This window comes from Taudactylus pleione, unplaced genomic scaffold, assembly GCF_031769625.1.
Source record: "Taudactylus pleione unplaced genomic scaffold, aTauple2 ptg000041l, whole genome shotgun sequence".
In the NCBI taxonomy this organism is placed as follows: Eukaryota; Metazoa; Chordata; class Amphibia; order Anura; family Myobatrachidae; genus Taudactylus; species Taudactylus pleione.
Window position 1 is genome coordinate 13,998,924 of NW_028284443.1, and position 26,973 is coordinate 14,025,896.

A 26,973-nucleotide genomic window follows, 5' to 3' on the forward strand; every position below is an offset into this window, starting at 1 on the left:
CAAACGTTGACTACCTGTCACTCACTTTGATAATGAATCCTCTGTGTGAGCGTAAACGCAAACCAATCGCTGCGTCTGCACAGTACAGCTTTTATGCATGCGCAATGGCTAACAATCGCTTGATTTGCGTAAATATCGGCTTTGCTATATCTCTGAATCAGGCCCTCAGTTTCTAAATGACCGTACACATACTGTACTTAGTACACATACTATTGTCTCCAGGTAGAAGATCAACTTTTTATTTTTTATTACCAGTTATTTATATAGTGCACACATATTCTGCAGCACTTTATATAGAGAATATTTGGCCATTTACATCAGTCCCTGCCCCAGTGGAACTTACAATCTATATTCCCTATCACATGCACACACTAGGGTTAACTTCTGTTGGGAGACCGTTAACCTACCAGTATATTTTTGGAGCACCTGGAGGGAACCTATGAAAGCACAGAGATAATATACAAACTCCACACAGTTAGGGCCCTGGTGGGAATCAAACCCATGACCTCAGTGCTGAGGCAGTAATGCTATCCCAGGGGTTCCCAACCATGGTCTGCAAGGCACACTAACAGTCCAGGTTTTAGGGATAGCCATACTTGAGCACAAGTGACTTAATTAGTACCTCAGTTATATTGATTTAACTATCTGTGCACAATTGTGGATATCACTAAAACCAGGACTGTTAGTGTGCCTTGAGGACCGAGGTTGGGAATCACTGTGCTAACCATTAAACCAACCATGCTGCCCATGAACTTTCTGTTCATGTCTAAAGCTTAAACTTATAAGAAGTGATGATGTGAGAATTATAGGGTAAATAATCCTGATATATTATTCACTCATCTCGACACTGTAACCTGTAGAACATGACTGTAAAACAGAAGTAGTGACTTTAAGGTGATGTTGGAAGATTTTATTCATAGTAGAATGCCATGACTGTGTTCATGACTGGTGATTATTATCCATACAAGTAATGACACTTGTCTGAAATGTAACTATAGAGGGTGTAGTGTTACAGTATGTCACCTGTCACTATGTCTAACATTGGTCATTTGATCTGGATGTTTTAATTTGCATTCGTAAAGATCACCTGTTATCTGAAGCTTTCAAATATAACATTCAAAGCATAAGTATTTATCTACACTTTGTATCTATTATTATTAAGATGTAAACCTGCTAGAAAAAAACAAATACACTTTTTATCATGTGAATAGGAAGTTGGGGACAAGTTTGCAAATGAATGGTCTGACTAAATAAGGGAGGTTTAGCGTTCTATATAAGCACAGAACATTCTTACTATAGTAGGTGTTGAGGTTCGATGGGATCAGGCAGAGTTAACTAAAAGTGTATACAGTATGTAGATGTAATTGAAATTTTGAAAATGTACGTTTTCAAAGCTGTTCATTTAAATAATTGTATCTTAATGTATTTGGTCATGATATTTTGCACTTTAGCTGGGTAAATTGTGCCTTAAGTATTCACAGTTTACCCTTGCCTGATGCAGGAATGCCCCAGCTGGCAGCTTTTCAATAATATATAGGTTGGAGCACTGATTTGTCTGTTGTGGTCCCTTAATAAAATATGAGGCTATGGGGGGAATTCAATTAGATTCGATATTATTTGGGGCAAATAAAATAGGATTTCAACACTTGAATTGCCTTCGGGCAATTCAATTAGATCCCATTTGTTTTCCCAAAAAAAATTCTGTTTTCGGGCAAATACATATAGGATCCATGATAAGTTCACGGATCCTATGTGATAACACCGGCTCCTGCCCGGAAACAGAGCATTATCTGGTACTTTTATTCGGAGCCTGCTGAGCTCCTGAAAAGAAATGCCCGATAAACAGGGACATCAAGAGGGTGGGGAATTGCCCGGCCTGTTGGAGGGGCCCAGGTTTGATGCCGCTGCTCCCTGCACACCCCCTCTGACCGCTGCCCACAGTGTGTTGGGTTGCAGTAGGAGTATGGAGATTGCTGCCACTGAACAGCAGCAATGACATCTCCCTGTGCTGGAGTATGGGGGAGTGATCACTCTGATTGGGTCCCTCTCCTCGCGCCTCCCAGGATTAGACCACGCCCCCGATAAATGCCATCTTTAGGGCTAATTGAATTAGCCTAGGGGATCAATTACACAGGTCTGCGAAATTTAAGGTATTGAAAGCTTTTTAATAATACTTTTATATTCTTAATTATACTCCTGTGTACATCAAGAAATAGTATATTAAAAAACAATACCACATCACATTTACCTATAAGAGGGTTACATACATTTTTAAGGAAAAAAAATAAGTACGAAGAAGTGTAGATGATATCACTGTGTTTTTGTCTTAATTACATAATAAAATAACAATAAAATCATACAATAATAGAAACAAAGCCATAATTATTGAAAAAATCGTTAATATCTTGTTTTTTTGTCTTTAGACTTCGTTTTGTCACTTTTTGCTTATAAGCTTTTTCTGTGTCGTCTCTGTGTATCATCCAGCAGTAGTCAGCCATCATGCTGATATCCCAACGACCCTGGTATCTTCTCTCTACATCTTTAACGTCTTGGTGGAACTGTTCACTCTGTTCTTCACTGTAGTCTCTGAGATTATTCGGGAATGCTCAATATGGGAATTAAAAAAATGTACTTTTAAACTCATATTGCAGCCAAGGTTTCTGTGACTATTAAGCATTTCCCTGACAATTTCTTTGTAGTTTGGAACCTTGACATTGCCTAAAAATTTTGAAATCATTTGTACTGTATGAGTGGTGTGTACTGTGTATGTGGTGGTAGGCAGGGGTTAAAATGAGCCGGTACAGGGCAAAACTGTGTGGCATCTGTTGTATTTGGTTCCACCTTTGCCAGCTCACCTTGTAGTTGTAGTAGTTCTGTGTGTGCAATGTTCCTTATACAGTATGAGGTTTAGGCCCTTTGTAAATTGAATTGAAAAGTTGTTGATAATGCAACTATATTTTAAAAGTTCTATACATTTTTGAAGTAGTCTGAAATTAGATCAAATATTAAAATTCCTCAAGTTTTTTAGAAACATAAAATAAACAACTTATTTTAATGTATTATTGGTAATGAACCTTTAAACTAAAGATTATAAAGATATTAGTGTTTCAAAAGCACTCCTTCAACATACATAAATTGCAGGATATGTTATATTATAATGTTAAAATTTTATTTTTAATTTACAAAATAAGTCAAGGAAATATATTAGCTATAGCATTGGAAGAAATTGTATTACATAAAATGTGACTAAAAAGAGTGAGTGATGTGAATGAAAATACAAATACATACAGGGATCATCTTGGTGGCAGTGTAGTGAAGTGTTTACTGTGCACAATAATATAATAATATTTTGAACATGAATACAGCCAAAGCAAAAAGTTTTGAGAATGACACAAGTATTGGTTTTCACAAAGTTTGCTGTTTCAGTGTTTTTAGACCACTTTGTCAGATGGTTACTATGGTATACTGAAGTAAAATTACAAGCATTTCATAAGTGTCAGGCTTTTATTGACAATTACATTAAGTTTATGCAAAGAGTCCATATTTGCCGTGTTGATCCTTCTTTATCAAGACCTCTGCAATTCACCCTGGCATGCTGTCAATCAACTTCTGGGCCACATACTGACTGCCCATTCTTCCCTAATCAATGCTTGGGAGTTTGTCAGAATTTGTGGGTTTTTGTTTGTCCACCCGCCCCTTTAGGATTGACCACAAGTTCTCAATGGGATTAAGGTCTGGGGAGTTTCTTGGCCATGGACCCAAAATTTAAATGTTTTGTTCCCTGAGCCACTTAGTTATCACTTTTGCCTTATGGCAAGGTGCTCCATCATGCTGGAAAATAGATTATTCGTCACCAAACCGTTCTTGGATGGTTGGGAGAAGTCACTCTTGGAGGATGTTTTGATACCATTCTTCATGGCTGTATGTGAAGCAAGCCCACACATGAATGGTTTCAGGATGCTTTACTGTTGGCATGACACAGGACTGATGGTAGCGCTCGCCTTTCCTTTTCCGGACAAGCGTTTCTCCAGATGCCCCAAACAATCTGAAAGGGGATTCATCAGAGAAAATAACTTTACCCCAGCCTTCAGTAGTCCAATCCCTGTACCTTTTGCAGAATATCATTCTGCCCTGATGTCTTTCCTGGAGAGAAGTGGCTTCTTTGCTGCCTTTCTTGACACCAGGCCATCCTCCAAAAGTCTTCGCCTCACTGTGCATGAAGATGCACTCACACCTGCCTGCTGCCATTCCTGAGCAAGCTCTGCACTAGTGGTGCCCCGATCCCGAAGCTGAATCAACTTTAGGAGATGGTCCTGGTGCTTGCTGGATGTTCTTGGGTGCCCTGAAGCCTTCTTCACAACTATTGAACCTCTCTCCTTGAAGTTCTTGATGATCCGATAAATGGTTGATTTAGGTGCAATCTTACTAGCACCAATATCCTTGCATGTGAAGCCCTTTTTGTGCAAAGCAATGATGACTGCACATGTTTCCTTACAGGTAACCATGGTTGGCAGAGGAAGAACAATGATTTCAAGCTCCACTCTCCTTTTAAAGCTTCCAGTCTGTTGTTCTAACTTAATCAGCATGATAGAGTGATCTCCAGCCTTGTCCTCTTCAACGCTCTCACCTGTGTTAACATGATGTTAGCTGGTCCTTTTGTGACACGGCTGAAATGCAGTGGAAATGTTGTTTTTGGGATTAAGTTCATTGTCATGGCAAAGAGGGACTTTGCAATTAATTGCAATTCATCTGATCACTCCATGACATTTTGAATATGTAAAATATCCCCTTCTATTTGGAGAATAGTGATACAGTAACACTTGTATTACATGGCTCATTGTGAAAGAGTTCCATATTGGATTGTATAAATGTCAGTAAAGACAAAGCACACCAGGATATGAGGAACAACTCATACTAACAGGTTGCTAGAGTATCGTGATATGTACATCCATTAACCATAACATTAAAGCCAAGTGACAGGTGAAGGGAATAAAATTGTCTTGTTATAATGGCACCTGTCAAAGGGTGTGAAATATTAGAAGTGAACACTCAGTTCTTGAAGTTGATGTGTTGGAAGCAGGAAAAATGGGCAAACGTAAGGATCTGAGTGACTTTGACAAGGGCCAAATTGTAATGGCTAGGCAAATAGGTCAGAACATCTCAAACAGCAGGTCTTGTGGGATATTCTCGCTATGCAGTGGTTAGTACCTACCTAAAGTGGTCCAAGGAAGGGCAATCTGTGAAATAGGGATAGGGTCATGGACACCTTGGCTAGCTAATATGCATAGGGTGTGAAGGCTAGTCAGTTTGGTCTGGCTGGGAATCCTTGGTTCCTAGCATTCATGTGAATGTTACTTTTGCATGCACCGCCTATATAAACATAGTTGCAGACTAAGTACACCCCTTTATGGCAATGGTATTTCCTGATGGCAGTAGCCTCTTTCAGCAGGATAATATCGCCTTTCTACATTGCAAAAATTGTTTAGGAATTGTTTACAGAACATGACAAATAGTTCGAGGTGTTGACTTATGTTCCAAATTCTCTAGATGTACTGGAAAAACACATGTCTGAGCTATGGAGGCCCCACCTCGCAATTTCCAGGACTTAAAAAGTTTGCTGCTACCGTCTTGGTGCCAGATGCCACAGAACAACTTCAGAGGTCTTATGGAGTCCATGCCTCGATGGGTCAAAGCTGTTTTGGCAACACAAGGTGGACCTACATAGGTGTATATAGTCATTCTATCTCAGCCTTCTGTTTTAATATGGTCATGGACTACCTCAGTGGCTTCAAAGAGCCTTATATTTTAGAGGAGGTTCTAATTCCAGAACTTGGAAATAGTATAATGGACTTCTTGCTGTGATACCTAAGTACATCTGAAGTCTCCTAGTAACCATGTACAGTATGAATGCGGGAGATATTAGACACTGGACCTGTATTAAGAGGATTAGTGATCCATAATATCCAGATACAATTTTTATTACATTTGGACACTAGCAAAGATGTCTTTTTACATAAATTGACATGTACACAGTTGTGGAGTTCCCATAGCAGGTTTCCAAAAGGCAAGTGTGAGGGCATGGTAACAAGATTAGTTTCAACACAGCCACTGTGCAATCATGCAAGTCATCAAGCTCTGCCCAGTGCTGCGTGACTATGCAAATTGCATACTACTGCAGTGGAGGTGGGACCTGATTACATAGTTTGTATTATTAAGACACCCACATTTACAGGAAATACCCAAGATGCAGCATTGGAGACCATCAACGATCTGAGTATCCCTGAGTTTACTCAGATTGCCCCTTGCAGCTCTGTAGCCAAGGCCAGGAAGTCTGCATCAGAAGACGCAGACCCTGGCTTCGACACTTAGAGAAAAGGGGGGTGACATGCTGCTGTTTTTGCAAAATTGAGGTTTGACCCGCCCACTCCCAAACAGCCGCCATCTGCGGCTTTAGAGAACTGCAAGAGATCTCACAGTAGAATACCGGCACATGAGCAGTACAGATCCTGTGCATGCATCGATCTTTTAACATCAGAGTAATACACAAACCAATGGGGTTTGCTTACTACTCTTAATCAGGCCCATTGTTCTCCAGTCCTGCTCAATTTATTGTTTTAGCAAGTCAGTGTCACATTACCATTAATGTTAAATAAGAGGAAAGGTGAAGATCACTGTGCCATCCTATAAAGGTTATTTATGTACTCGCCATGGTCAAGATGTATGAGAAATGCAATAATTCAAACAAATGAAGATTCTATGTACAAGTGTTTATTGGACATTTAAACCGATAAATAGAAGTGAAAGCAAGTTGTACCTACAAATAAAATTACAGTTCTTCAAAATTATGGAGGCAGCTTTGTTTTCCCATAGTATCCTACATTAAGGGGGTATTTATCAAAGCTGGAAGAGAGATAACATTGTAAAATATAAATTACCAACCAATCAACTATCATTTTTTAAACACAGCCTGCAAAATGTAAATTGGAAGCTGATTGGTTAGTACTATATCTCTCACAATTGTATTTCTCTCCCTGCTTTGCTAAACATCCCACTTAATCTACAGTACATCAATAAAGTTTTTGACAGTCTTGTAGCATCCAAATAACTTGTATTACTTATTAATTCTTTATCTCTTAGGAAAAGGAAACAACTTGAAAATGAGAGCTCTCTGTGATATCTGTCACCTATTGGCATCAGATAATTACAGCCTTAATGTAGTTGTAGCTTTTAGTTTTAAATGTTATTTATTTATTTCTTGTTTCTTTATGTGATTTATTAATTCAAAACCTTTTAAAATTTAAAGCAGAATCAAGGAATGAATTAAATAGTTAATTGAAGCTGATTATGAAACATGCACTTCTTGAACTGCTTTTGTAATGCTCAAGGAATACATGACAAATTCTGTATAATTAATTTCTACTAGATTTGTAAACACATCTCTACTATGTTTAGATTTTGTAATAATTTTGTAATTTTTTCTTTTTTTGGGGAGGTGGGGGTGTGGAGAAATACTGTTTTATATTGTAAAAACTGCAAGTTTGTTTTTTTTGCCTCAAGGCTGCACTCAAATTCTTGTTAGTGTGAGCTAAACAATAATCATCAATTCTGGTCATCATCTAGATGGGATGTAGTCGGGTTAGCGGTGGCTGGCATCCTGACACTGCATCCTGACACTGAAAGCTCGACATGAGACTAAAAATAAGCATTGAAATCTCGACGCCTATCATTAGCCCCATGACGAAATCCCAACGCCCGGCATACCAAACAAAGGTAAGCCGGGTGTCTTAGGTTGTAGCTGCGGGGGGGGGAGGTTAGGGTTAGGCACCCCCCGGAAGGGTTAGGGTTTGGCTAGGGAAGGGGGGGTTAGGGTTAGGCACCCCCACCGAGAGGGTTAGGTTGCTGGAAGGGGGGGTTAGGGTTAGGTACCAGTGGGGAGAGGTTAGGGACCAATGGGGGGAGGTTAGGGTTAGGCACTAGTGGGGGCGGGATAGGTGCTTACCAGCCCCAGTCGGGATTTTGATCTAACGGTCTTCCACTATTGGTTTTTGATCTGGAGGCTATACAGCCGCTGGGATTACATACCGATTCTCATTTAGACAATATTGATCAACTGTCGATTAAGACTGCCGTAAAGCTTAGTTGATGGATCAATACAATCTGTAATGTGTGTGGTTTTTGGCCAATCTTAGCCCATAAAATCACCCCATAAAATCCAACATTCTGGATCTGTCCCAAGTAGTCCAATCACATGTCTATATGATACAAGAATCTGAAATGCAGTGTTAAGTTTGCACCTCATTTTCCAATGCAGTACTATATTTTAAAATAAATGGTTGTCAGTGGAATATTTTGGGGTTATTTTCAGCAGTTTTGCTTGCAGGATTTAAAAAAGAAACAATAATATTGAATGCAAAACCAGCACCCGCAAACCAGTTATACTCTGGTAAGCCCTAGTTGCCCTTGCCAAGGTCTCCATGCATACTGTAGCACAAAGACTAATGGCAAGAGGGGCATTCCTGATGCGTACCGTTCATAATAAGTATTGTATTGGCCAAAATTCTATTAACCTGGACCTGTGAGGAGATTATCCTCTGAAGAAACGCATCACTCAAACCCAACAGCCTTAATTACGTCATCATAAAGCCCCAGTCCACCCAATCAAAAATTTTCTCTGCATCTGTAGAGAGAAGTACCATTGAGATGTCAGCAGTTGTAGCATAAGATCTCAAATCAATAATTTTAGTAGTATTGTCCCTAGCTTCCCTACCCGGGACACACTCCACTTGGTCGAATAATGTCTGGGAGTAGTGGCTTGAGGCAGTTAGCTATTAGCTTTGCATGTAGTTTGACATCTGCATTCAAAAGAGAAATAGGCCTGTAACTAGCCGGCAAACATTTGTCTTTCCCCTCTTTCAGAATGACTGTAATTTGGGCATTAAGGGACTGGTTACAAAACAGGGTCTGCTGTGACATAGCACTGCATGCCTGCAGAAGTATCGGGAAGGCCTTATAATAAGTGATAGGGAAACCATCTGGCAGTTCAGGTTTCGTAAATAGTAGGTCCGAAGCCTGTGTCACGGCCAGAGGAGAGTCAGAAAAATCAATCTCCTCTAAAAAGCTCTTTATCGCTGATTTATGGTCCAGCAGGGCAGAGTCTGAACTGGCCTGGATAAATTATATAAATCAGAATAATAAGCCTGTAAAATACTAGCAATCTCTGAATTTTGAATAGAGGTCAGGGACCGCTGTGCTCTAAGGGCTCTGGCCAACATCTTATCGGGCTTATTGTCCCACTGATAATATTTATGGTGAGTGTCAAAATGCCCTTTTAACCCCTTCATTAAGCAAGGTATTAAGGGAAGTCCTAGCTTTTTGCAAGGCCACTAAAGTATCAGGCGCAGAAGTACTCTTATGGGTCTGTTCTAACAGTTTCATTTTGGCATGCATTCAGCCTTTTTTTTATTTTTTTTTAAAGAAATGTTCCCAACTGGATACATCTTCCTCCGAAAGAGCACACTTGTGGGCCTCCCACACCAGTGAGACATCAGTCACATTGGTAAAAACCTATTCTTCATTAAACTACATAAACTATAATGCGAGTCCCTGAGCAATTGCTCATCAAACTTCCAATGCGGTGGAGGGTAGCGGATACATAATGTCAAGGAGATAGGGGCATGGTCTGAACTTGTGATCTGGCCTATCCTCGCATCCATTAGAAAATCAAGATGAGAATGGCTACACAAAAGTAATCTATATGGGAGTATGTTCCAAGTGGAGGGGAATAAAATGTGAATCCCTCTCTGCTGGATGGACCAGTCCCCAGGTGTCAACTAACTGGTAGTCGTGAAGGATTGACCAGAATCTCTGTGCCTCCTTATAGGAAAATCAAGGAGCCACAGAGGTGGTGTCCAAAGGGGGTCCTAATACCCAATTAAAGCCTCCACCACTACTAACAGTCCCTCTTTAATGACTTTCAATAGATTCCAAGAATTCACAGAGAAACTGTGTATGACCATTATTGGGCAAGTAAAGATTCACAAATGTATACCTTTGATTTGCTATACTAGCCTTTATTAACAAGCCCCTGCAATTCCCAATTGAGACCTCATTGATATCGGTAAGTCTAAGATTTTTAGAAAATGAAATGGCAATACCCATTGCCTTGGCATCAGAGAAACTGTTGAAATACCCTAAAGGAAAATGGCGAGAGCATAGACCCAGAGAGTCTCCCCTGTTGAATTGTGTCTCTTGCAAAAAAGGCACATTAATCCTATTAACATGCAACAGATGTAATAAACGAGACCGCCTCTCCGGGACATAAAGACCCATCACATTGTTAGAGAGTAAAGATAACTTTTCCATGGAGGAGTAACCGGTTACGGACCTCTAGCTTTTATGACCACAGCAACACTATCAACTTAAAGCCATTGACAAGAGATGTCTGCCTGAAAGGTAATAGGTAAAATGGAGGGGAAGGAGAAAGAGTCACAGGAGCCAGCTGGGGTTCAGTGAAAGCAGACGGCTGCTCCAAAGAGTGCAGTAGGTGGGCTCCAGTTCCAGCATTCCGAGTCGCGGGCAGTAAGACCTGCCACCACAAAGTAGCACTAGACGGGTGATGAGAGGGAGCCGCAGGTGGTGGGTGATAGGAGACGGGATTCTCCGGATCCTCAGGTTCCACCACAGGTGGGAGGATACACTGCTGGGTCCCATCAGAATTTTCCTCCCCGGCTTCAGATGGGTGTATAGGCTGCAACCCACAGGGGCACAGGAGGCATCTCCGGCTCCAAGGACCTTTATCCCCACTGTGGCCAGGTAGGCTGATGGTGGGAAAGATGAGCTGAGTCCCCCAAACAGCTCTCCAGCAGCCAATACAGGCAATTAATAAAGATGCCAGGCAGGAGCTTGGCTCAGATGCGTCTGCTCCAGTTGCCTGCTAGGCCACGTCCCCTTAACAATATAATTTTGTATATGCTTTACATCATATTTTAATTTTCACATATTTCACATTCTTATGCCCAATTCTTACATTAAGATATACAGTACAGTATGTCTTAATGCATGATACTGACTATCAAACTAAAAAAAACACAAATGCAGTTCTAATAAATAAATATATTTGCATTTTAACATAAAACTGACCTCTGTAAGCCTACAACTTGTTTAAAACTAGTGTAGTTGTAATTGAGAAATCTCACCAGCTGCTGCTATATGACTTTAATGTGCACTGTATTTTAAGTATTATATTTTAATAACAGTCTTTTTTTTAAGTATGTTTGCATGATATCATTTTACCATATGTTGCTATTTTTGGGAAACAAATTATTTCAAATTAGGACACTAATTAATATTTCATTTAAATGCAGCCTCGTTAATAGTTTTACCCAAAAATTATTTTAATAATTTAATTTAAGATAGGATTTTTGCTTGTAAACTAGTGTATTTTTAAACTAGTAAATAGTATGGCAGATGCTACTTTTCTCAGACTTATAAATATATAAATTATTTATATAAAAAGTTCTAAAAAATATACTTCTGAAATTAAAAGTTTTCATGAAAATTAGTTTGTATTAACAGTTAATTAAAGGAGGTTTCTCTTTTGTACACTTTGGGCCTGATTGTGAGTCGCAGGCAAATGAAAAAGCTAACACTATTTAAAAACTGCCCATGTCCTGCACCTTGATGGAGGCTATGTCCACGGCTGGGTCCCTGTATCTGGACTATGACGTTGTCCTGTCCGCATCTCGGTTAGCTCACACCCAAACTCGTTTTGTCACAGGTGGACTTCCCACTGACTAAGTCCACCTATGTGAGTTTTTTTTAATTCTTTTGAGTAACACATTATACTTTTAGATTACTACACTATGGTGCGCCTCCTTGTTTTCTCTTAGATATATACATACACATTGGAGTTTTTGGGTGTCAACTGAGCAGGCTACCTTGCAGATGCATGCAAGAGAAATGTTTTGTGAGAGTGTCATGGACTTGCCGATTCATGCATATGTTGAAGGGACGCCGGTTTCAGGTGGATTTCTTGCACCTATCATGTAGCCATGTGAAAAAAGTTGGGTGGTATGGTACTACATCTGGTTAACATGCTCATCCGCACTTGTGGCTACTTTGCAAGCGACTCGGAAAAAGGCCTTATTTCTCTAGTTTTTAAATCATTATATTATGCGAAAAATACCCTTTTATTTAAATTAACAGATATTTTATTGTTATTCTGCTACCACCACTGTAGTCCTCCCTTAAGGTTTGCCACAATATGAACTTAGTTTAAGTTCACCCCTTACTTGTTTTCTTTTCCTGTTTCTAGTGATGATAATAAGTGTATGTATTGCACTCTTTTTGACTTGCTTTGGCTCATTTTAGCAGATATATATATATATATATATATATATATATATTGTTGAATTTGTAAATAAACCTTTTAATACATTCCTGCCTATAAACCTCTAAGATTCACCTGCCTAGAATCTCTAAGACAAAACCTGCCTATAAACCTCTAAACACAACGCTAATTGCGTACGCAGTATGACCACAAATAAAGACAGGAGTGGAATCTGTGGTTCCAACGCACAAGTTTTATTCAGGTAAAAGTACAGTCAGTTACACACAATCTATACATACATAATTTAGACGTAAAAAGGAAATAATACAGACCCAAGTACGGTTATACATACGCTGCACCTCTGGACCCAGAGATAGACTTCTGACTAGATATCCTCAGTTCACCCAAAATTCAGCATGAACTGGCAAACCAGTGTTCGGACACATGTATTTATTCCCCCCCAGACTGAAACAGGACAAAGAGAGAACTTCCTGCTGATCTCATTGGTTCCCAGAGGAGAAGCATATGTAACGACACATTTAACAGGTTGTTTCAAATAGACTTTCCCTGCCTCTAACAGCCGGAGTCTTTCTGGTAACGCCTCCTTTAGCATCCTAACAGTTGAATCTAAAATATACATTTTGGTTGCTTGTAGGTTCTGCGGTCCATAACTCGAGAATGCATAATGCGATCTCCTCACCGATAGCATCGGGAAACTGTGGAAAGAGTATGCATCAGAACAACTCCAAGAATGACATGTTTATCTTGTATAATTCCTTAATTAACAAATATCTTTATTTGTTCGCATTTAAACTAACTGAACCTTCTTGAATCTTACATTTTGATGCTTATGGAACCTTATGTGCGAATATGTAGTGTTTGGGTATTCGGGGTTTGGTATAAGGACGTTAGTTATTAATGGGTGAGATTTAAGTGCATAATCTCTCATACACGAAGTGAACATCCAGCAGTGTGGATGGCTGAGGGTTGTAGTTCTACATACCCTCTGTCAGCAGGCCCCCACCTGTTGTGTGTTCAAAGGAAAACAAAACCTATTTTGTTCTCACAGACTCTTGTGTGAAATGCAAATGTATTATCACCTCAAACTGTGGGATTTGGGGCCATCCTGTCTAGGATTCAGGCAAATCCAATTGTGTAGATATTATATTACAATTGCCACAACTATACTTTATCTGCATCCAGGGATTCCCAATTTGTATATAAAAATACCCATTGTCTTCTTATTTACTTTTACTCAGAAAGCTGGTTTTTCCCGTTGCCCTTGGTAGGTTAACAAAAACATTGCCATCTGTTCTTAGCTCCTGAGTTATAACTTGAATTGACGCTGACCACAAAAATGGTATCTTGCGATCTCATTTCCAAAATGGAGTCTTGCGGCCATTCGCAAGATGGCGTCGCTGCAATTAAATTTTAAACTGAACTTGTCTCACTCAATTATTCAGCTTCGACAATATATATATATATATACAGCGTGTGTGTATGTGTATGTATATCTATATATATATATATATATATATATATATATATTTATAATATAGCAATCACCGGTGCGGCACTAGACACCCGGCCGTCGGCACATGCCACTGACGTCAGAGATAACGACAGTCCCCATCACCATAGTAACAATACAACACCAAAGTGCTAACCCTGGGAAAGAGTACGGAAACATTACAATATAGCAAGCCAATATGCACTATCGGGAATATTCCTAGATATGTATCTCTAGTTTATACAGCTTTTTGACACCTGTCATACAGCAGTACTACATCACTAATCCTATGTGATCTAGAAGTACATAGCGACTTATCAGACAAAAAGCTGTGTGCACAGGTTACCTCGTGCTTCAAACATAATAAAGATATAAATTACATAAAGCATTGCAGGCCATGGTGCTCCTTGGGTGCAAGAGGCCCCAACTGATGTATCCACCTGGCCTCACATTTGATCAATTTTAATGCACGATTTCCTCCCCTCAATGATACTGGGATGTGGTCTATCTTACGAAAGCGTAATGATGCTAGTGAATGTGGTATAGTAGCGAAATGTCTGGTGACTGGTTGATCGCTACTACCCTTATTAAGGGCAGTGCGAATCGATGAACGATGTGTCGCCATCCTCTCTTTAAAAGGTCTTCCAGTCTTTCCAATATAGGATAGACAACATTGGCATACAATCTGATATACCTCATACGTTGTATTACAGGTAAGGGTCTATCTGATGTTATATTTTTTACCAGAGAGAGGATGAAAAATGCATCTCCAGGTATTAAGTAGCGACAGGTCACACAAGTGCACCTGATACAACCCCTTTTAACACTACCCCATTCATGTCTCCCTTTCTCAATATGGGTAATATCAGCACTATATATATATATATTTTAAGAATTAATATTTATTGCAAATAACCGAGTGCAAAAGTACAGACATGCAAAGTGTCTTTAGTACATGGTACTTATATTTGTTTTGTTAGTAGTGTTCTCCCATTTCTTTCAATATTCCGGGATACTCATTTAGAGAAATTATTATTTGAAGAAAGTATCCAAATGGCTAAGGGATGAAAGAAAGTACCAGACCCAACTTCCCTACCCTACAGACTACTTTCCCTTCATCTGCTCCCCAATAAGTACTTGGTGCCAGTCACCTACACTTCCATACCAATACCTGTGCTGTTTGTACCCTGACCTATAATGATTGTCTGCTGGACAGTATTTAATGTTCCCTACAGCTTTATTATGTTTATTATGAGCTAATAAATGCATTAATTCTTGAGATTTTGTAGTATAATTGGAATTGAGTGTGCAGTGAGATAATTGCCATACCTATACTTTTTTCAAGGTGTCAGAGAATTTCCGCAGGACTGTACAGGGAAAAATGCAAATAACAGAGAAACTGACATAACAATGGTACAATGACTGTGAGTTGACATAACTAGTACAGTACAGTGTAAAATCTAGATGAACTAGATATGACACAGACAAAGGCGTGGGTAGGGCGGCTCCATATGTTTTTGTGGGTGACAGTGGCATAACTAGGGAAGGTCGGCCGGTGCTCATGCGCCGGCGTCTCTCCCATAGTACCAAGCAGTAGGACGGAGGAGCGGACAGCGTCGAACGCGGCAGGAGCGGAGATTCAGGTCAATGTTTTGTGTATGTTTGTATGTCTGTGTGTGTTATGGAAGGGGCACTACTGGCCAGGGGCACTGTATAGAGGGCTCCGTATCACTACTGGAAGCACTGAATAGGGAGGACCACTACTGGGGGCAATGTATAAGGGGCACTACTGGGGGCCTGCATAAGGGGGACCACTACTGGGGGCACTGTATAAGGGGCACTATTGGGGGCCTGCATAAGAGGGACCACTACTGAGGGCACTGCATAATGGGGGTACTATATAAAGGGCACTACTGGGGGACCACTACTGGGGGCACTGCATAGGGGGACTGTATAAGGGTGCACTGCATAAGGGGCACTGTATAAGGGTGCACTACTGGAGGCACTGTAGAACAGTGCACTACTGGGGGCACTGTATAAAGGGCACTGCTACAGTGGGCATTGCAAGAGGAGCACTACTACTGGGGGCATTAAGGTGCATATGGAATGGAAAGGAATGTTCCCAGAGAGATTGAGAAAGGGGGATGTTATCTTGACAAGCCCCATTTTTCAGTGACCATGCCCCTTGTGGCACGTGACCATGCCTACTTTTTGGCACGTGCACATAGGGGGGTGGGGGGCTCCATTTTTTATCTTGCCCTGGGCTTCAAATACCCTAGTTACGCCACTGGTGGGTGAGTTTGGAGGAGGGGAATATTTAATGAGACTTTACCCAGTAAGGGGTGAGCCAGGGTCACTGACAGGGACTAGTAGACAAGAGACAAGGACCCTGCTTGTGAGAGCTCACATTCTAAAAGGAGTGAATAGTTGGAGTGTGACTTTTCTCCAAGGATCATCATTTTCAGCGTGATTTATGGAAGAATATACAGTAAGACAGAGACCTAAATTAGTGTCTTATATAATCTTTCTCCACATCTGATGGACAAGCTCAACCTTTGCTAGAGGATGCTTTAAAAATATACATGCAACACTTTGGATGGTTCTCCTATGCTTACTGGACTTTACTCTTAATAAATACGTAGATAAGTTAATGTTTCGTGATCTACATGCTGCAAAATTTTAGAATTAAACTCCCCTCCCCCTCCCCCCCAATCTAAACAAATAAGAGATAGCTTACAGCATTAATATGAAAAATCAGCCACTTTGTACAATGGAGACAAATATATTCACATATGGGAGCCCTGGTTCCCATATACCTAAAGAGGCAAGACTAACATAAATACCTCAAAACATATGTACAAGTGACCATTACACCTTAATATGTTATTTTGAAATAAAAATAGTAATATTCAGTATATTACACAAAAATATATAATTGCACAAATTTGATACCCATACAGTAATATATATTAGCTGGGTTGGATTCGGGATCGTGGCAGTCAGAATCCCGATGCCGGCATTCCGACTGGGTTACCATCACAACGGCTCGAGGTAAGTATCCTAACCTAACCCTCTCTCCCTGGTGCCTAAACCTAAACCATCCTCTTTAGTGCCTAACCCTCCTTCCAAACCCACTACACACCTTCGGGATTCCAGCAGTCGGGATGCCAGTGCCTGTATTCCGATAAGTGCCGGGATTCTGGCGTCGGCATTCTGACTGCCGGAATTCCTGCTGTCGGGATATTGAACGTACCCCCATTAGCTATAGCCTACATATTTTATAGTAAATGCATAACCTCACAAAAGCACACTGTAAATTTATGCAGCTAGTTTGGACCTAATTAAAATTTAAAACAAGCATGTACTGTAAGAAAGCAAACGTAATAAGGTTTTGTATTTGTCCAAATAAAGTAATAAGTGATGATTTAATATAGAATTAGTTGACTGAACCTGAAATTTTGAAAGAATGAGGTGATTTGTTTTCATTTAAATTGTTGTGCATTCCTATTACCTCTGCAATCTTTCAAAGCAGAGTTGTCACTGTTGCTGTTAGTCAGTTGATTGCATTTTGCTGAGAATGTGTGGTAATGTCTTACAGCAGTATATGTGACTACAACTGTACAGTTCTCTGCAGTTCAGTATTTCTTGACCTATGAAAAGCTATTTATAAAAAAATTAATTTGATTTCGTGCACATTAACCGAAGTGCATATATATATATATATATATATATAAATAATGTGTGTGTGTGTATATATATATATAAGGTATGATATGTAAATCTCTGTAAAGCGCTGCGGAATATGTGTGCGCTATATAAATAACAGGTAATATATAAAAAAAATTATATACCGGTGGCTGATGGGCTAATGTCCTGAGGAAGGCCACGTCTAGTGACCGAAACATTGATTCAAAGTCACCTCATATATCAAGTCATAGTCAGAGATATATGTTTGTAATATATATTTTATTGGTATCTCTTTCTTATAAAATGGCATGGTATCTTTGCTGTTCTTTTTTCCATTAATGTTAAAACAGGAAATAGATTTTGATTACACAAAACCTCACTCTGAATAGCAAGAAATTTCTGTTAAATCAGACTATTTTTTGGTAACTGTCCCCCTACATTATATTGTACACCCTTATTTTACATGATGCAAATAAAAACAATGTTGTGCTTTCCAGAAACCCGGACTGGACCTGGCAGATACCTACATAACATTTGTCCGACAAAATCAGGATGTTTTACAAGACAAAGTAAATGAGGAAATGTACATAGAGAAGTTGTTTGATGTAAGTAAAGTTTGTCATTAAGATATCCTACAGTTTACTATATATTTTCAAACTGCCTTGTGACCAGACTGACCAAAAATGGATCTTGTAAATTATAAGAGTTCTACATGTAAAAGTTTTCATGGCGGAAATAGTTTTTTTTTCCTATTATCTAGCAAAATTTACTTATAGGAAATCACACAATTTGCAGGAGTTGTATATTTGTTGTATGTAAATGTATGTTATATCTCTTACATAAAAAAATATATATCTGACCTGATATACTATACTGTTACAGTTATGCTGTTAAGTCATACTTGCCACTTTTATTTTCTCCTTCCCGAGACAAGCCAGAGGAGGAGAAGCAGGTGGATTGCGACAGGGGCAGGGCCTGATGGGTCATGTCATTAAGCCCCGCCCCCTTCATGGGAAATTGTCGCGGTTGGTGCAAATTTAAACAAGGGGAGGGACTAAATTCATGAACAATTGCGTAATTCAGCTCTGCCCCCTACATGGGGACCCACGATCACCGCAGAATTCTCCCTATTCTGCCCACTTCCTATGCGAGAGAAGTGCCTACCCTTCCGGGGGTGCGGGGGGTTACCGCGAATTCCAGGAGGGTAGGCATGTATGCTGTAAGTCTTGAGAAAGGTCTGTAAAGACTGAGAAGTCGACTGACTGGCATGAATTCTACTAATAAAAGCTCACTATTTGTCTGAAGTCTGGTGAGTGCTCTCTTTTTCCTACTAGTAGCTGGAACCCTCTGAAGTCTCCTTATTAGTATTTGCATCTAATGGAGCATGTATGCACCTTGTCATTTAGTCTACCATTGTCAGTAATTGTGCAGAGGGAATGCAGCACCAGTCTTATAAAAATAAAATTTAGTTTGGTCCTAACTTCTTAAATATAATTGAATTTTTTTATACTCAGCCTACTACGTCTTTGATAATGGATTTCTTGGTGACAGTATTTCTATGTCTAGGGGTGCAAGACAGGGTTGTCCCTTGTTGCCCGAATTCTTTAATTTAACTTTAGACCCTATGTTCCAAGTGTTGCAGAATTGGTCATTATTTCAAGGAATTAGTATTGCCAACGAAGTTGTAAAGATCTCGGCTTTCGCGGATGACGTTCTTTTATATGTGTCCAACCCGAGTGAGACCCTTGCGCTCTTGATGGAGAGAATAACAATAAGTTTGGCCTGATATCAGGCTTCACAGTTATTTTGAAATGTCAAATGCTTTATACCTCCGTAGGGATTATATAAGACTGATATGAGCACATGATCTGCACATTACATGGGCATCTAAATCTATTACCTACCTAGGGGTACAAATTTTTTTTTAATGTAAATTGAGTGGTCACATAGCCAGGGTATCCCAGATGGTTAAGTGCCTTGGATTAAGTATGTATGTATATATATATGTGTATATATAAATATATGTGTATATATATATATATATGTGTGTATATATATATATATATATATATGTGTATATATATATGTGTGTATGTATATATATATGTGTGTGTATATATATATATATATATATATATATATATATGTGTATATATATATATATATATATATATATATATATATAGATTGATTCCCCCGAGGGTGGCACTCCCAGATATACAAATAAGGCTGTAGGTGCCCTCCAAAATTAACCAAGATATGGCCCCAAGTATACAGTCCCCTGTGGCGGCACTCTAACTCAATCATTGTTTGAGTTAGAGTGCCGCCACAGAGGTGTGTGTGTATATATATATATATATATATATATATATATATAAAAAAAAAATTTCACACATGTTGTGTCGGCAACATTTCAGCACTTTATTGCTCTTTTGTCACGCAACATATAAACATTGTGCATGCACTAACCAACTTAAATAGAAGTGACCCAATATTGCTAGATGCAGCTTCCTCGTGTTCGATCTGTGTGGAGACATTCCACTGGAAGTGTGTCACGGCCAGGGTATTTCAGCATGGCGCTAGGCGGGTGTTACCTGTGAGGTCGTTGTGGCGCGGGCTGTCTGGTGGCGGAGCTGGTGTCTGGCGGGGGGCTTTGGCTGCGCGCGTTGTTGTGCGGCCCTGTTGTCACTCTGCGCTGGTGAGGCCTGGCGGCGTCTCCGTTCCGTTTGGCATGGGCGCCGCCATCTTGCCTTCTGGCCATGTGATGCGGCTGGCCAATCCTGGTGAGTCACATGTTCCCTCCGGCCAGTAACAGCACGGCATGGGGTATTTAGGAAGGGTCAGTGCCTTCCTTCTTTGCCAGTGCAACGTGTATCTCAGCCTAGCTGAGAGGGAGTTCTCTGTGCTTTCCTGTTCCTGTGTATTCGCTGTCTGCCAGTCTGCCTGTCAGCTCCTAGCTCCCACTGGACTACCCCGCTTCCTCCATCACCCTTGCCCATACCTGAGTGCCTGAGCCTGCTGACATCCTGCGCTTCAGTTCACTACCTGTATTCCTGGCTTGTTTATTTTCAGTTCACTACCTGCAAACCTGGCTTGATTATTTTCAGTTTCACTACCTGCACACCTGGACAGCTCTAATTGTTTCTACTTGGACATTAACCCTTTTACTAACACCACAGAACTCTTGTGCACATTATATATTCCTGGACTTTTATTTACTGCCATTATATGTCTACTCAAGCACTTATTAAAAATTCTAGTTTTATTTTTAAATCTGCTTCTGTGATCGCTCCTGCTACCACCCCGGGTCCACAAACAACCCAGAACATCACAAAGTGACGTCAGTAAAACCTGTAACTGAGTAACCAAAAGAAACAACAAAAATGTAACCTTAATACTGTTACAACATGAGTGCTATATACATATACAGTGAAATTCTCAAGACAATATGTCATCAAATTACGACACCCAAATCTGGGCCTATAATTACAGCACATAATAAATGACATGTCATTTGGCAGTCATTCCACCAGGACAAGTATACCAAAATGGGATTCTATGTTTAAATGCTGGATGAAAAACCAGTCTCTCATATACATATATATATATATATATATATATATATATATATATATGCAATTGGAAAGTTAAAACACAATTTTAATTTCCATAAGGTTATAGAAAGCAATGTAGTCTGAGGGATTCATTTAATCCCCTTGGGGCCAAATAATCCAATCTCCCAATCCATTTGGATTCCAGTTGAAGTAGAATTTTTGAACAGTCACCTCCGTGTGCCAAAAGAGGTATTTGGTATATAATCCAGTACTTTAATGTTGACAGATTAAGGGCATAATGCCTCCCCACCGGTTGTTCGCTTGTACCTTTCGATAGAGCAGCTCTAATTGCAGAATGGTGTTATCAATTTGTTTTGTAGCATCGTCCCTGGTGCTGCATATACGTAACACCCTAAGAACTGAGAATATGGCAAGGCATCTTTCATAGGTTTTAGGGTGTACGCTACTTGCCAATAAAATATTGTTTCTGATCGTTGGCTTACTATACAAGGAAGTAATTAGCCGGTTGCCCACTTTAGTGATGGTAACGTCCAAGAAATTCACATTTTAGTCATCAATTGTATAGGTAAACTTTACAGGACAGTTCGTAAGGTTATGTGTATCAATAAGTTGGCAAAAGGCTTCCTCATAGTCCCGAGTGCTGCCATCTCTTTGCATTTTATGTGGGTCAGGCACTATACCTGAATCTTACTGAGGGTACCCGGCAAGCACACAAGCACAGCTAATCAGAGAACCGATCGAGTGCCGGACCAGCTTACTTTATAAATATATACATATACGGCGTGTTGCCGTACCTTTGTTCATATATATATATATATGTGTGTGTATATATATATATATATATATGTGTGTGTGTGTGTATATATATGTATAAATATATATAATGTGGGACTTGGAATACCTTCTACTCTTATCACTTAATTTCACATCCAAGTTTAGTTTGTCTTAATATGCTGATATTTAATGTGTGAAAATAATATATTTTTTAAAGCATTGATGCCCTGTGGGATAGAGAAATTACGTATCCATCCAGCTGGCACTTTTACAGGATAGTAAAACCACATTAATAACTTGTACTTTGATTTGGACATGCAGTAAATCAATCAGCAAATGTTTCCTGTCTTAATAATGTGTGAACATGAAACAGAAATGAACCAAAATATAGATTTGTAGGATTGTGTGTTCTCGGACTGTGAGTTTTTATCTTGTAGGAAACTGCCTTAAAATAAAAAGTCTCATATATGTGGATGTATTAAAAAAATATTTTTGCCAAAAACATAAAGGAAGTTTTAATAAATATACTTCTCTCAGTGCCATAATGGGTAGTTTTACCACTCACAAAATATTTCCCAGTGAAATTAAAACCAAGCATTTGTCCATATTATATAACCAATATCTAAATGGACACCAATTCTTAATAATGCATTTGGCAAACAGGTATCTGTAACAGCCTTGCTATTTCTAATTTTCTGTACCAAAGCACCAGTGGCACTAATATACAGTACCATATATATGCACTAATATACAGTACAATACCAGTATAACAATGACTTCAGCATTGTCACGCTGTCTCCTAACGTCAAAGAACTCAAACTGCCATTTCCAGTCTCAGTGATACAAACTAAGGACCTGATTAAGAGAGAGATGCTAGTGCCAACGCAGCTACGAAAATATGCTAATGTCTGCAAAGATCACCTTAGCATAAATACGCCCACTGCTGCCTTCTTACCTGCATGTGACGACGCATACCTACATAAATATCTGTAATATTGGTGGCGATCTTGCCCCTGCGGAAGATCTGACCTGCCACAGACTCTGGAGCTCTCCTCTCGCAGAGAGCTCTCATGTTGCGTAGGCGTTTAAATGGACAGGCACGCCTGCGTTTTTCTGCCACACTCCTGTCACCACCCCCAAATGGTGACAGGCTATCACTCACTGTGTGCTGTAATCCGAAGTACGTCCGTAGTCGCAATGTGAACACAGTGTGTCCGCAAGGTAAACAATCGCTTGATCTCTGAATCAGGCCCCTATTACTTCTGCACCGACAAGCATTCTCCCCATATATAGACCCTGAAGTTGACCACATTTTTTAACTTGTCTGATTGTGTAGCATTTCTTCTGTATTTTTGCTCTGTGAATGCTCCAGAACCAAGCGAACGCAATGCTGGGAGTAATTATTATATGTAAAGCAGAAGAATACTAGCGCACCAAGAATTTATTCAGGGGTTATGGGATGTAAGCGAGCAGCCGTATGGGATAACTGACTGAATCCCTAAATCATAACAGAAAAAGAAGAGAATATACTGCGCTCAGCTTGCATATGACAATAACTGTGTATATTGTGTTGGTGGAATAATTGAACTAATATTGTACCCACCTATATAGGGTGAAATGCAATAAGTATGCAAAATTGTGTAATATACCAATGTAAATGCTGTAATGTAAAAGGTCAATTTATTCAAAAAGGGCTGAACCATAAAAAGCTGAAAAACTGCACACACACACAAATATATCGCTTACCAAAGTATCACGTATGGAATCAATGATAGCTCAGAAAATTGCATGGGATATATTTCAGCAAGAAGGGTCTTGTGAATATAGAATGACAAACTAAAGAATTGTTGAATAGAAGTTAAATAAAGTATTGCACTATAAGTGCACAGTCCCAAATGAGTCTGAGTGCTGTGTATCAGTCTTATGATTCTTAAAGCGGCGTCCCGCTATAGGAGATGAAGATAGTCTATTTATGGCATAAATTGTGGTGCCCGGGATGGTCTTCACGGGGATAGGAGTACGGTGGATTGCCGGGGAGATGTGGCCTCCTGGTGAAGCGTGGTCCGCTCACAGTGTGAGTATCAGAGGCTACCTGAATGACCAGGCCGCCTCCGACCTCTGCCACCGGGGATGACGCTGTGTGTCAACGGGAGACAGCCCGGCACCACCGCTCGCTAGAGTAGCGCGCTGTGTCTCTCCCCCTGTACCTGGGGACTTACCTGTCTCACCCTGGGAGGCACCGCTCCTTCCCCTGCCGGCTCTGTTCTTCCAGACGGCTAAGTTGATTGTAGTCCTACACACGATGCAGTCACATGACCGATACCTGTCATGTGACTGTGATGATGAATCAGTCCGGATACTCTTGGTAAGCAAAAGTGCGTGCTGGTATGTCAGCCACGATAGACACAGCAGGTGAATGATGTGTGGGATGAACTCCAATGCGTTTCTGCCTGGATGGCCTTTATCAAGGAGTAATTGGTGTTGTTCCTGCTTGAGTTTAATAGTAGAGAGCCCTCTTTCTGATTGTCATATCCACAAATGGGAGGGTCTTAAGGTCCTTGTATGTAATTAGGTTGCCATGGAATCATTAAATGATCCCTGTGAACAGAGTCCCATGTTATGCATGTAGTTTATCAGATATGATGAATTAAGTAGAATAAATATAATTATATTCTATTCTATCTGAGGTGATTTACAATGAATAAACAAACATACAGCAACCCTATGTGACATGTACAATGCCCTAATAAACTATAAAGGTGGACAGAAATCCCACAAAACAAATCTAAAAAATATATATCTCATATTGACATATGCCAATATTTACATAGATGTACCTCACATCATAATATCTGTATAGCTAAACTGTGATATTGGTAGCTCACTACTGATATCAATGCACGTAAAAAACATATATAAAAATTACACACATTTATTCTACTTGTGCTTCCATATATAGGTGGACATTGGAATAATACAAATGTATTAAAGTGTAGATGGTAGAAACAAGTGATGTGAGTGATAATATCGCATAAGCACCATGTATGATGTCTATTATTAGTGGGCAATCGAAATCAAACATGGGGCCCCCAATAATAACCACTCACTGTAGTAGTACACTTTTTTTATATATAATGGATTTCATTTCATTGTCAAGATTGTGTCCTCGAGGGGCAAATGTCTTGAGTTCATATATCCATTCAAGTTCTCTGGTGTTGATCTTGTATTCAAAATCGCCACCTCTCCAATTGTGTGTCACCTTTTCTAGACCCAGAAATTTCAGTGATTTCGGGTCACTATCATGGTATTTTAGAAAATGATTAGATAGTTTGTGCTCTTCCACCCCTCTTTTGATGTTCCTAATGTGCTCACTAATGCGGGTTTTCAGGGGTCTAATGGTCCTGTCTACGTACTGTGTATTGCAACTACATTCCAGCAGATAAATAACCCCATTAGTACTGCATGTTATCATACTCTTAATTGGATATTCCTTACTTGTTGTGCATGACATAAATGTCATGCTGGGCTTCGTAGATCTATAACCGTAGTTGGTGCAGCCCAGGCAAGTACCACAGTGGTAAAAACCTTTGTTGTTTGTCTTGTCTAGAGTAGTCTGTTTAAGTGATTTGGGTGGGATATGGTTATGTACTATTTTCTTCCTCAGGTCTGGTGCTTTATTATAAATGATTCTTGGTTTTAGGGGTAAGTGTTTGGCCAGTGTGTCATCATTGAGTAATATCGGCCAATGCTTGTTCAGGATACGTCTGACTTCTTTAGCCTGTTTGGAATATTGTGTGATGAAGAGGACCTCATCTTTATATTTAGTCTTTCTCATGTCGGTATTTTTGTATTCCAGTAGATCTTTTCTGTTAATGATTTCTATCTCATGAAATGCCTTTAAAACAGAGTCTTTATCATAATCTACTGTAATTGGCTGTGAAAACTAAATGATTATCGTTCTCGTTAAGAGTGGTCAGGAATTGTTTCAATGTCGCTTCATCCCCCCGCCAAATGAAGAAGACATCGTCTATATATCTCTTCCATAGTACGAGGTTTGCCCCAAGCTCCGCCCCACCCCAGATATGGTGGTCCTCCCACCAACTCATAAAGAGGTTGGCGTAGCTCGGGGCAAACCTCGTACCCATGGCGGTGCCAGTAGTTTGTAGGAAGAATTGATTGTTGTACCAGACATGTAACTGTCAGTTATGAAATCCCATTGGATGTCTGTAAGGGAATCATTCTTATCCAAGTGATATCTGATGCTCATAATGCCTTGAGTGTGGTCTATCACTGTGTATAGGGAGGTGATATCGGTTGTCACTAACCAAAGATCCTCCTCCCACTTGATATCGTTTAAGATGTTCAGAATTTGGGTGGTGTCCTTTAGGTATGCAGTTTGTTTAATCACATATGGTTGTAAAATGTTATCTATGTACTCAGACAGATTGGATGTCAGGGATCCTATCCCTGATATAATTGGTCTACCCGGCGGTTTGTTCCTATCTTTATGCACCTTGGGTAGATAATAGAACACTGGAGTCACTGGATGTTTTGTTTAAATAAATTGGTGCTCCTGATTAGTCAAAATACCTAACCGACTACCTCTAAGTAAATGAGTTGTCAGTTAACCGACTACCTCTAAGTAAATGAGTTGTCAGTTAACCGACTACCTCTAAGTAAATGAGTTGTCAGTTAACCGACTACCTCTAAGTAAATGAGTTGTCAGTTAACCGACTACCTCTAAGTAAATGAGTTGTCACTAAAATGGTAGAGAAAGACATAGAAAATATACACATTTCACTAAAATGGTAGAGAAAGACATAGAAAATATACACATTAACAACAAGTATGATAATTTGACAAAACAAGAAAGGATCACATTACGAGAACTACAGGAGGATCATTCTATTATCAAACCTGCAGATAAGGGGGGAGGGATCATAATTCTCAACAAAGCAGACTATATGGAAGAAGCTAAAAGACTTCTGAATGACACAACAACATATAGGGTTTTGAGTAATGATCCTACACAACGTTTTGCACAGGAACTGACAACTCATTTACTTAGAGGTAGAGGTACAAACCACTGGCACCGCCAT

The 26,973-nt window shown here is 39.7% G+C and overlaps 1 protein-coding gene across 7 annotated transcripts in view; it reads left to right on the plus strand.

The window, feature by feature from the left end:
- The window catches only part of CADPS2 (calcium dependent secretion activator 2), a 651,719-nt gene that overhangs the window by 581,860 nt on the left and 42,886 nt on the right, over positions 1-26,973 (plus strand). For all 7 annotated transcript variants that reach the window (XM_088457657.1, XM_088457656.1, XM_088457651.1 and 4 more), the window contains one exon: positions 18,023-18,130. In XM_088457657.1, coding sequence (XP_088313783.1) covers positions 18,023-18,130 — 108 coding nt within the window. The remainder of the gene's footprint in view (positions 1-18,022; positions 18,131-26,973) is intronic.